At 44.0% G+C, this 12,498-nt stretch overlaps 2 protein-coding genes across 2 annotated transcripts in view; one reads left to right on the top strand and one right to left on the bottom strand.

The window, feature by feature from the left end:
* XRN2 (5'-3' exoribonuclease 2) overlaps window positions 1–1,464 on the top strand; it is a 70,098-nt gene extending 68,634 nt beyond the window's left edge. The window contains exon 30 of the mRNA XM_015827126.1: window positions 700–1,464. Within this exon, the coding sequence (XP_015682612.1) occupies window positions 700–756 (57 nt within the window). The 3' untranslated portion in view covers window positions 757–1,464. The remainder of the gene's footprint in view (window positions 1–699) is intronic.
* A 9,138-nt stretch (window positions 1,465–10,602) lies between these two features.
* NKX2-4 (NK2 homeobox 4) lies at window positions 10,603–12,078 on the bottom strand. The gene is made up of 3 exons (XM_015827263.1): window positions 11,694–12,078; window positions 10,874–11,303; window positions 10,603–10,810 (listed from the first exon to the last, which is right to left on the bottom strand). Exons 1-3 carry the CDS (start codon window positions 12,076–12,078, stop codon window positions 10,603–10,605), a joined length of 1,023 nt encoding a protein of 340 aa, XP_015682749.1.
* Window positions 12,079–12,498: the final 420 nt, after the last annotated feature.

Genomic DNA, 12,498 nt, shown 5'->3' with positions numbered 1-12,498 from the left:
GCCTTCTGCCACAGATTCCCTCCCATAGACCGGTACGCTCCCACAGAGCGGGCCTCCTCAGGGTGCCGTCGGCCAAGCAATGTAGGCTGGCGACCCCCAGGGGGAGGGCCTTCTCTGTGGGTGCCCCCACCCTCTGGAATGAACTACCCCCCGAGATCCGGATGATTCCGGATCTCCTTACTTTCCGCCGCGCCCTCAAAACATGGTTTTTCCAGCAAGCGGGCCTGACCTAGGGAGGATTTTAGGTAGGGATAATTTTAAAGGTATTTTAATTGGAAACACAGCTGGTAATATTTGGTTTTAATTCGGCTTTTATCGGGGTTTATTCTTTTGTATTTTTGTATTTTTGTATTGTGTATTTTTTGTATTTTGGGTATATTATTTGTTTTTAATATGCTGTGAACCGCCCTGAGTCCTATGGGAGAAGGGCGGTATACAAATTAAAATAATAATAATAAATAATAATAACCAGGAGTGCTGGAATTGCCATCACGAGGCAGTGCAGTCGTTTGATATAGCATTTTATGACCATGTCACTTAGCAATGGAAATTGTGGTCCCAATAATTGACATTAACTGAGGACCTTCTGTATTTCCTTGTTGTTGCTTGTTACACAATAATAAATATTGGAGGGGGTGTTCCTTTTATGGTAAAAGCTGTGATTATAATAAAATAATACTGTATTATTTATTTTTGCAGAGTTATGGAAGACCTTACCCATTGCCACCCTCGTCCGGAAGATACAACTGGAATTAGGCTTCTGCCACTTTCCACCCTTGTTTTTATAATCATTAGATCACCTGCATAATTTTGGGTGGATAAGCTTTCTTTTTAAGATATGTACATTTTTACTAGTAAGATTTGATATTATGGCTGTGTTGATTTACAATTGTTCTTCAGAATAGGAGCAAATGTTTTGATTTGATGAAGCAGGAGTATAGGTCTGTCTTTACTGAGAGTAGAGGCTTTATTACATTATATTGCCAATGCTGTTCACATCAGGGTATCCATTAGTGCACACATCAGAGAATGCATTGTTAAAAAAAATAGTGTTGGAAACATACAAATTATGTAATTGTGGACCTTGTCTTGCAAAGCTTCAGCACAAGAGTTAAAGACTTCATAAGTATTTCTTTTAAAATGCTTCATTTTAATTTCTTCCTTTTAAGATATGGTTATTGAAATTCCCAAGTAAATATTTCAGCTTTTATAGCATCATGTTGTTTATTTCATATTGTAGCATTAAAAAGAATAGGAATTCTTAGCTTTAGTTCAATCAAGATTGTATTTTATCAGTTTACATGAAAAATATGAATTGGTGAATTTTATACACAATAATTTTATGTACTTTTTTGTCTCTACTCCTGTCAAGAGAACTGCGTGTGAGCCTTACATTTATCTAGAACTTACCTAGCTTAATGATGTTTATACCGCATGTATATACAAATACAAAGGTGATAATATGTGGTTGACCATATATTGCTGGATTACTATTCCAATAACTATAGCTACATGGCCAATACTGAAGAACACTTTGTTTCTGCAAATGTCTGAAATTCCTGTTTGTCCAGTAAACATTGTCCAAAGCCTCAAGGTACACTATTAGTTACACATACTGTCTTTTAACAAAAAGTTTCTTGGCAGAACTACAGAGAGGAGCACAAGATAATTCTATATGGGACATATTAGACAAAGATACTGTAAATCTAGTAACAGAGTTGAATCCCACATTTTTTCAAGAAAGCATTGAAAATAACTTGCAATTTAAAACTGTTAAAATTCAGAAGAAATTGCATAGCTTTGGGCTTATTTGTATGTTCCCTTTCAAAAAAATTTCCTTACATTATAAATGAGCTGTCAAACATCCAGGATTAAGAGAGCACTATGGTGTCACTTCCAAGTGCAGTAATATTTGGATATATTTTTAGATAACCATCTAAATTAGCTATTGAGAAATTGATGAATATGCACTTTGCCTTCTAGTTCTTAGCACAGATTTAATTTTAAAATGAGTTTTAACCCAGGTCCCAACAGAAATGGTAAGGAACTCTCCTTATTTTCAATAATGCTTCATATTTTTCTAGGGCTAAAGGGGTAGAGTTCTTTCAAGTTGAACTCGACTCCTGGGACTTAATGGCCTTGGTTCAATTCTTATAGTTTTATGGAATGGTACAATGAATTTTACTGATTTTTTTAAAAAAATCTGTATATAGAAAATGGGCTAAGAAAAAAATCTCTATTTAGGCAAAATAATTCCATTCTAGCATCTCTAGATTCCATTATTCCCCTTGCTTGACTGATTTCAGAGTTTAAATGTATTTAGGATGGAACTAGAATTAAATTCTCATTCTGTGTTATAGGAATTGCTGGCACATTTGTAATATTGGAATGATTTCATCTGTAGGCATAATTTTTAACATTTGAAAGCAAATACAGTCACTCCTTGTTTAGCAACTGCTACCTCAGGGATCAACTGCAAATTTGTCAGGAGTAAAAAGAAAATCATTTTCTGACTAATGCACACACTGAAATCAAATTTCTGTTTCTGGCAATGCATGCCAGAGTGAGAATAATGCTGGCATAACTGCACAAGAGAACTTTATATTTTATCTGAAGGAGACAGCAATCAGCAATCTTCACAGCATCTCTTTCTCTCTCTCTTGTTCTCTTAGCGACCATTTTGCTTAACAACAAAATTGCTGGAACTGATTGCAGTTGTTAAAGAGAAGCAGAGATGTATAGTATATACCAGTGATGGTGAACCTTTTAGAAACCGAGTGCCTAAACTGCAACCCAAAACCCTCTTATGTATCGTCGGGTGTCGGGTGGGCATGGCCCATTGGATGGGTGTGGCTGCGATGGTAACAGCAGACTGGGTGGGACTAAAAAGTTCAACCAATCAATTCCAACTTTGTGAGATCTTTTTTTTTTTTTGCACACGGCGGCGAGGCCTAAAGCGAAAACCCAGCTGAAGGCCTAGGACTGGGGTGACGGCACGTGTGCCCACAGAGAGGGCTCTGCATGCCACAGGTTTGCCACCACGGGTATATACAGTTCCACTGAAATACCTTAGAAATGCAGATACTTGCTCTTTGAAACATAATTAACAGTAAATTTTGTCATGAGATGAAAAGGGGTGAAATACGTATGTGATTATATGCTAATTTGTAGACTAACATATTGCTTGCCTTTGAGTAGAGACTAAGCACTTACATACACAATCATTGTTTACTACTGGTACCTTCCGCTCTTACTACAGGATAGCATATTTACGCAAGCTATGGAAGATTTGAGCCAATAAAAAGGCAACATTTCTAACATTGTACTTACCGGTTGAATCAGAATAATAGAAGCAGGGCTGGATTCAAATATCCATAAATTCTCATTTGTACAAATGCCAAAATAGTTTACATCTTTATTGGATAATGCTATAAAAATACCCTAAATACTAGTTGGGAACTATTGCACTGAAAAGCTAACACGGGGTGTGGGGGAGTTTTCAAAGTATGGAATGCTGCCAAGGGGCAGATAAATCCCCAGGACAGGCATCCTAAACACATTTATGTTCTTCAGAAAAATGGACTACGTAGGTGAACAAACGTTTCCTTCATTATTCCAGCAATCATTGATTCTTTTTATCTTTGTTTTTTCTATTTTTGAGGTAATAACATAAGCACTTCACCTTTGCTATTAAGAGTCCTAGCCATTGTGTACAAATGACTGTACTAATTTCCATCATTCTGGAATAAGATAAGCCTTTTAGACAACTTGGGAGTCTTAATGTTTACAGTGAAGGCTAGCAAATAGAGGACAGAGTGAAAATAGCACAAGCTGCCAAAAACTCTTGCCATAAAAATGCAGGTTGATAGCAGTTCACAAGACTGGCATCAACTATTTAATTTCTTGTTTCCAACCTACATGGTTGTCTGGGAGAGAAATGCCTATCAAGAAAGTATTTCAAAAGTGCAAGGAACCTCTTTGATCCTGGAATTTTGTCCCAGGAAACCTAGGGGCAAATTTTAAGAGACTCTAAGAGACCTGTGCAAGCAAGGCTTAAGCTCCAGTAGACTTCGTTTTCTGTGGTAAAACTTTAAGAGAATCTTAACCAAATCGTAACATTGCAAGTCTAAAACTGCAGCGTTCTGCATATTTACTCCTATAATACTCATTTATGTAGTTGGACTAACAAGTAAATGTTTGCATTCACATATAAACTAATAAGAACCAAAGTCCTCCATCTTTAGTTACTCTAGTTCAGAGCAGCTACTTGAGGAGTACAAATTATGGGACTAAATGTGTCGTGAATGGACAATTTCAAGATGCTATGGCAGCAAATGGTTTGCTATACATGTGCAGTCGATGGAAAGCAGCAACCAGCCACACCTGGAGGCTGAAACATAAACAATTGCTAGAATTGGGTATGTCTAGTTTAATGAAGAGAAGGACGAGGGGGGACATGTTAGCAGTCTTCCAATATCTCAGGGGTTGCCACAAAGAAGAGGGAGCCAAGCTATTCTCCAAAGCACCTGAATGCAGAACAAGAAACGATGGAAACTAATCGAGCGAAGCAGCCTAGAACTAAGGAGAAAATTCCGGACAGAACAATTAATCAGCGGAACAACCCTGCCTCAATTTGTCTGAAATGGTATAGGGTTTCCTGCCTTGAACGGGGTTGGACTAGATCAGGGGTAAACAACCTTGGCTCTTTTATGACTCGTGGACTTCAACTCCCAGAATTCCTGAGCCAGCATGGCTGGCTCAGGAATTCTGGGAGTTGAAGTCCACGAGTCATAAAAGAGCCGAGGTTGCCTACCCCTGGACTAGATAGAAGATCTCCAAAGTCCCTTCCAACTCTGTTATTCTGTTCTGCCACTCCCTGAAGAGCGCGTCTTAAGACGAGTTACCCTTTAGCTGTGAGCTTTCCAAATAATCTTTCACCAAGAAGTGGCTTTCGTTGGGGGAAAACCGACTTTCTCGTCTTCAGTCTGCCGCCAAGACCCCCCCCCCGCCAATGGCCCAGAGGTTGGCCGCTTTCGGGCTCAGGATGGACTCTAGGCCCCACCGCCGCTCTTCCTTAACACCCTGATTTGCGACCGCCAGCGGTGACGGGGTCTTCCCGCCAAAACCGATCACTTCCAGAGATGCGCGCTTTCTGCTTCCCGCCGCCGCGATTGGCCCGGCAACCCCGCCGAGGCTAAAATCGCTTGCAAGGGAAGGGGCCAGATTCTGGCGGGCCCCTCCGCCTCCATTCTGCCGACGAGGCCTCTTTGCCGACGGAGCTGCCGGTCCTCGAGTGGCTGGACAGCCATCGAGCTCTTCCCATAAAGAAAGGCTGCCGCCTCCCCCTGTGGGAGTCTCGTCTCCCCACCCCTCCCCTCCCCCGCGCGCTGTGGCCCCGAGAGTTGCAGCGGACTTGCGGCCATCGCTGCGGAGGAACTTTGGGAGGTTCTTTGTTCCCACTTGAGACCCCCTTCCTCGCCGGGCCGCTCCAAAGACACTTATCCCCCTCTTCAGATAATGAGCTCCGCGAAGGCTGCCCGGCTTGTCTTCGCCTTAAAAGCCCGGCGAGCACTAATTGCCGGAGAAAACCATTTCTTTCAAACGCTCTGAAAAAATGCTGCAGCTGAATAGGTGGAAAGCTTTTCCCTGGGCTTCGTGAGAAGGAGAAGTGCTCGCAGCTCTCCGCAACGGGCCGGCTTTGCTTTTCATTAGAAGGGCCTTTACGTTTGAAAGCAAATTAGGAAGAAAGGCTTAGGGGAGGTAGCTATCGAGGTTTCGCTTGCTTGCTTGCTTGCTTACTTACTCACACACACGCACAGAAAGGCGTGGAGGCCACGCCAGAACTAATTTCAGTAGTGGCAGCCTAACGGCTGCTATGAGGGACGGGACTTCGGTTCTGATGCCGGTTTTACCAGTCACCAGAAACTCTGCCTCTGGGCTTCATCGGTTTCAGATGCGTAGTTAAATTGGCGGGCATATACCGGGCTGCTGAAATGAGGGGGCCTTTGTGCAAAACAGCTTTCTCTCTCTTTCCCTCTCTCTCTCTCCCAATCCAGCGTCCACGTCCTGGGCATTAAGAAGCCTTCCAGGTTCTTTGGGTAAGATGTACAAAAGGGCTAGGATTAAAATTAAACTTTTAGCCCCCACGTAAACTGTAAAGCTATTGTGGGGCTACTTTAATAGCCATTGTCATTTTGAATAAACTTAAAACTATTTTGTTGAAAACTAAGATTTTGTTTTTAAAAGCATCCGTTTCGCCATTTTCTCACCTTTCCATCTAGCTGCTTCTTGTTCTGATTTTTTTTAAAAAAATTGTAGGAATAAGATGCTTTTTTATGGCTTGGGGGTCTACCAAATGTTACATCATGATGCAATATATTAGGCACCAGAAAATTATTCGATATCTCCGTTCCTTCATTTCTGGAAATGGAAAAAGCCTTGAAATTTTTTTTTTACATAAAGACCTTCAAACCATTCAAACTCTTTCTATTGTCTGTTGTGAAATTTTGCTGCTCAAATGTTCACCGAGCCCAGCAGCCCTAGCCCACCGGCACCACCTCCTTGCTAAGCAAACTCTTGGTTCCAATCATTTTTGGCCTGTCTATTTCAATAAGATTGGGTGAATGAGTTACAGTACTCCTTTCAGAGAAAACCTTACAATTTTGAAAACCTCGCACCTTGCTAAGTTTAGGTCTCTTCTGAGGTAGGGGACTTGTTTCAAGCTTTGGTCTGCTGCAATTTATATTCTCACTTCTTCTATTACTTGGGTTCAATGGGACTTCTCTTCGAACAATTTAACATTTCCTTAGCAGAGCGCTAATCTGCTTGTCTCTTCTCACCTGTTTTTGCCAAGGAAACAATCTGAATCTGACTTGGTAAAATGCTCAGGAACAGGCTCCCAGGTTCATATGTAGCCCGATCCAATCCCCTATTGCAGTATTTAGAAATGAGTTCTACAGACAGCTGAGTTTGAAGCCAACTAAGCCATATGTAGGAAATAAAATCCATGCTTACTCGTGCTTACTCAGGAGTAACTATCTCCAAGGAACTTAGTTCTTGGCAAATGCACATTATGATACAAAGCAGTAGCATAAAAGTAGACAAATAAGCCGTTAACATGAATTCTGCAAATTTCTGTCTTGAAGTTAATGGATAAAATAATTGATGGCCCAGGCCCTGTATATTTACCACCTTGCACATATTCCCTGCTGTTTCTTTTCACCTAGTCTTCTCTCTCCTCTTTTAATGGTATTTATTCTTTATTAAAGAACAGTATAGTTAAAAAAAGACGGGAGGGAGGAGACCTCACATCTTTAACACATAACACAACAAGTTAAGTAGATGAGTTGATCCGAAGGAAATGTGTGACTTCCTTACTACACAAGAAAATACAGAGGTGTTCTTAATTAAATAGCTAAATAGTTTTGTCTAACATTTATTCAACATAATAAATAGAATAACAAAATAAGGGCAATGGAAGATAATTGGACTACAGCACAATCCTACATGTGTCTGTTGAAAAGAAACCATGTTGCACCCAGTAAGGGTATCTCCCTAGTATATAGAAATAGAGGATTAAATTTAGATTACAATCTTAGCATGATTACTCGGAAGTAAATTCCACTAAGTCCAATCAGTCTTTCTCCTAGAAGTGCTTGGAACTATAGACTAAAGCTATTTAGAACTGATGCCTGCGATTCTCTTTTAAAGAAAGTTTTACCCAGATAATAGGGCAGCCCCATATTTATTTCAAACAAACCTCAAAGTGTATAATCCGGTGCAATTCTATGAACAGTATTCCTCCTGAATTGACATTCGATTATCCAACTTCAAGATATTGAGGCATGTAAGGCATTTGATCACTTTGTATGTGGACCCTAAACTTTTCCAATAAAATTAGTCCAACTTAAAATAATTTGGTTCTACTACAAATTCCCATTAATTGTACTAGTTCCGAAACCCCAGTTTTACACAACCCTGAAAATAATTACAAGGAATGGAGTTCTGCTGTGATCCACTGCTTTTACTTCTGAATAGGATAACAATCCAATTTCCTCCCCCCCCCCCAAAAAAAAGCACCATCCAGGGAATGATATTTTAAAATCCACTATTTTTAAATGAGAAATCCTAAGCATATATACTCCAAAGTTAAACCTCATTTAATACAATGGAACTTCCTCTCAGGTGAATATTATCTCATATACTTTTATTTAGAAACTTAAACAAAATATAAAACAAATGCATCCAAAATTTTGGTGGCCCTCTTCTAAGTTATTTCAGTGGAGCTGGTTCCTGCTGTCTGCATATTTGGAAGTAAACGTCACTACTCTGAACTAAAATGTTTATCCCCAATTTTGAGCTCGTCTGAACCAGGGTCTCACCAAACCTCCCACCCGCACCCTCTAGCCTTGTGTTTCCATGGACTCCATGTTCCCTAAGGCACATTCCAAAGGGAATTTTTCCTTCACTTACTTGAAATAAATGGGAGCTGGACAACAGTTCTGAAGTTATTCTCTTTATGTTCCTATGCTGAATGACTTTACCTAGAAGAAAAATCTATTTAAATCAGCATCAAAAATACTTTGGGCTGTGGTAATGCTCCCATTAGGATTCACATATTGAAATATTAAAGGATTACCAGGCTGCCCCCAAACACCTGGAACCCAGACTTTCACAGGAATGGAGGAAATTCTGATCTTTGGTGTCTCCCTTAATTGAAGTTTCCATAGGAGAATTTCTTGTCCCTGCCCTTTTTAAAGTTTAAAAATGTTAAAGTATTCCTGATACTCCTAATATTTGCATGAATTCCACCAATTGCTTTCCCGACTAAATCATGAGTAGATCCTGATTCTGATTTTACTTTATTCAATTTGTATTCATTTCAAGGTGGTCAAAGTGATCAGCCTAACCTTTTTTCATGTATTAAAATATACATCTCAAAACAAATGGAATTGCATGCTCCCCTAGGAAAAAATATTGTTGGTTGTTCCAGACCAAATAATTATATTCACCAATTTTCTGACAATTAAGACCAAATCAGTCATAGAAACTGGATTAGGAAATACCTTCATTTTTTAAAAAACGTAACCAGATAAACAATAATAAAAATATATAATGACTGACAACATTGCTGGAGGCCAGATCAAGGTGCAATGTGGCTGCAATCTTGCACATAATTGAGACTGCTTGTATCCTGCAGAATTAAATGGGATTTTAAACAGCCCCTCCCAAAAAGCAATCTTCCTAACCATCCCAAAGTGAACCTTCCAGGATTCATTTCTCCTATAAATGAGTGTAGGGTAGCAGCCTAACTATTCTCACCATTTGAGCTTTTTGTGGTATGATATTTATATTCATAGAATCTGTTTCTTAGGAATGCAATCTGAGAAAAACTCATGCAAAAGTGTTTTCCGTTTCCTCTTCAGTTTCTCACACAGTTTGCATTTTGGCTAATTCCTCCTTTTTTTTCTTGATTTGTTTTCTACACTTCCAGTTAAATAATTCAAAGATTTTTACTGATTCTGCATCCTGTCAACATCTATCTTTTCCTTCGGTTAAGAAATCACTTAGCAACTCAGTCATTTTTACAAGCATTAAAGTTTAAAATAATTAGAGGTAGGTACACCCTTTCGCGAAGTTTGTTCGTGCTCTTTCTGCAGGAAAACTCCTTGCAGCACTGTACCTTTGATAAAAAAAAAAATCCACAGGGAGGCAACATATTTGCTACGGAGGATTTCATCTTCATTTCATTAGCCCGTTTCCCTTTTATTGGAATGAATTGTAGTTTGCAATACAGTTGTTTGCCAGTAATATAACCAAACCCCTACTAGATAATATTTAACAACAGCCTCTTTGTTATTTTTTCCTCTCTTAAATGTGAACCCGAGATTCAATGTTGTTGTTGTTGTTGTTTTAAAAAAAATTATCATTACCGGGTACAACGGTACAAGTAGGTCTCCTCCCCTCCCTTCTCCTCTCTGCGAGCGTCGCCCCTTCTCTTTTGTGAAAATGGCGGATAATGTTCGCCAGTCGACCTTGAGTTACAATTCAATCAGCTCTCAATCAGTAATAATGAGATTGCACTTAAGGGGTTCCCAGGTAAAATTATTATTGGCATTATTTGTAGTTCGGTTTGGTTCACCAGAAGTAAGCTGCACTTCACAAGGCGGCGGTTGATCTTCTTTAGTTGCCTTTTTCAGCTTAGGTGCGCAGGGAAACCTGGCTCCCACCGACGTCTGGAGTTACCCCCACCACTTCGGGGACGGCCTCGGAGGAAACGGGGGCTTTCCCCTCTTCCCTGAAGCTGTCGAGAGGGACTTACTGTACAGAGCACCTATGAACGTTTTCTCCACCTGTTTTGTTTACTCTTGGCCATTGAAGGCCCCGTGTGGGTCGCCGGGTCTACTGGCTTCGGGTGGCCAGAGCAGCGGAAGGAGGCGGGCGCCTTTTCCTCCGCAATGCCCAAGTTTAGCAGGGAAGACCCTCTGCTGAGGTTGAACCCCGAAGGGGAAGGAAAGAAGCCAGGGGAGCTGTCGATCCGGGACCCAATACTAGAGGGGAGAAGAGCCACTTCCGCGATTCGCTGGGGAGGAGGAGGACTTGTTACCATGTCCGCCCATAGAGCAAGCTGGCATTGACCAGGCCGCCGCTATAGTCGACAGCAGCCGCGTCCATCTGCGCCAGGGAGCCCACTTGGCCGTGCAAGGACGGCGGGCTCGGAGACATCTCCTCCAGGTCCGGGGCTTGGCCCAGCGAGGTCCCTTGCGTCTGCGGGTGCTGGTGCTGAGCGGCGCTCCCGCCTGCCCCATTGCTGCCGCCGGCGCCGGAAGCGGCTTGGCCGGCGGCGGCTTGGCCGGCGGCGGCTGCGCTGTGCGGACAGGGCTTGCCGTCCTTGACCAAGACGGGCACCGCCACGCGTCTCGGAGACGCCGCTTGCGTTGGGGCCGGCGGCTGGCACAGGCCGGGTCCCTCCGGCGGCGGTGGCTGTTGCAGCTGCTGAGCCGCCTTGTCTTTGGCTTGCCGCTTCATCTTGTAGCGGTGGTTCTGGAACCAGATCTTCACCTGGGTGGGCGTGAGGTGGATGAGGCTGGCGAGGTGCTCCCTCTCGGGCGCCGACAGGTACTTCTGCTGCTTGAAGCGCCTCTCCAGTTCGTAGACCTGGGCTTGCGAAAAAAGCACCCTTCTTTTCCTCCGCGGAGTGGCGTGAAGACCGGGGCCCATGGATTTGGCAGCCTCCGCGATTCCTGACAGAGCTCCCATGCCGGCCATGTTCATGGCCCCGGAGGGCCCCATCAGCCTGGAAACTGAGCACACGGGGCACAAGTTAAAAGAAGTTGTCACCAAGGCCAAAAACCAGAGAAGAGGCCACTCTGAAGGTCATAATCACCCAGTGGCATTTTAAAATAACTTTAACATTAGTGGTTCCCCTCTAAGACAGAAAAGGACCCTCTTTCCCTCACCATTCGGCCCTGGGATTCTAGAGTATCCCTGAGCACACCCAACAATTCTCCGTTTTCCCACTGTGAAACTTGGGATTTTCTCACCCAGGCCTGGGAAAAAGACACTTGAGGAAGAGCATCATCCCAAAGAGAGCTTCATATGGGACGCCCTTCAGAGCGCACACCCCCCACCCCTGGCAAAGAGAACCCCCCCAGCTGATCCAGTCCCTCCCTCTCTCGCCCCTCCCCGCTTACTCGTGGGGTACCGGGGATCCGGGTTGGCTCCATACCAGCCGGAGGCTGCTGTGCTGCTGCGCACGCTGTCTGGATAGGACGCCAGGTCGCCCACGTTGCCCAGCCCGCCGTTGCAATAGCCAGCCATTGAACCGTGAGCGAACTGCGAGACCCCCGCGTGGGCCATGGGGTGGTAGGCGGCAGTATTGTGGCCTGCCATGGGGTGCTGCTGCTGGGACGGGAGGGCTGAACTCGAGGTCTGGCGGTAGGCGGTGGCGCCCACTCCCACGCCCAAGGGTGCACCCAGACTACCCTCCATGGCGCCGAACTTCTTGTAGGTCTCCTCCATAGGACTCAGGATGTCGGAGACGGAGAAAGGAGTCGTGTGCTTGGGGCTGAGCGACATGGCTCGCCGGGCAGCCCCTGGGCTCCCTTCCCGATCGCCCGGCGGACGCTGCTGTCGAGTCCAGAGAAAAAGGGGGCTGAGCGCCGTCGCCGCTGCGCGGGAACCCGGCAGGAGGAGGAGGAGGAAGAGGGGGCGAAGAGGAGGGGGAGGTGGCGGCGTCGCGCCAGCCCTCCCTTCCCTTTCTCTCTAGCTAGCGTTTATTTTAGACCGGCGGCGCCAGGTTTACGACAGATACCGCGGGGGGCGGAGCCACACCGCTGCCCCCAGCCGCCAGCCCCCCCCCCCCAGCGCGCTCCCTCCGCCGGGATCGCTTGCCTGGCGCCCTCTCCAGCGCGGGAGGGGTTCCCCGAATTTCCATTCTCAAAGTCTGAAAAGATTGGCAGACACCCCCCCCCCCCAACAGCTCTTCATTCATTCCCG

The sequence above is a fragment of the Protobothrops mucrosquamatus genome, unplaced genomic scaffold, assembly GCF_001527695.2.
Source record: "Protobothrops mucrosquamatus isolate PMUCROS unplaced genomic scaffold, P.Mucros_1.0 scaffold_213, whole genome shotgun sequence".
In the NCBI taxonomy this organism is placed as follows: Eukaryota; Metazoa; Chordata; class Lepidosauria; order Squamata; family Viperidae; genus Protobothrops; species Protobothrops mucrosquamatus.
The sequence above is the reverse complement of the archived record's forward strand: the minus strand, read 5'-3'. Positions and strand labels throughout refer to the sequence as shown.

Coding starts and splice junctions, on each gene's coding strand:
- NKX2-4 (XM_015827263.1), bottom strand. CDS start 12,078: ATGTCGCTCAGCCCCAAGCACACGACTCCTTTCTCCGTCTCCGACATC. Junction 11,304..11,693: donor GGATCCCCGGTACCCCACGA/GTAAGCGGGGAG, acceptor CCGTGTGCTCAG/TTTCCAGGCTGATGGGGCCC. Junction 10,811..10,873: donor AAGGACGGCAAGCCCTGTCC/GCACAGCGCAGC, acceptor CGCCGGCGGCAG/CAATGGGGCAGGCGGGAGCG.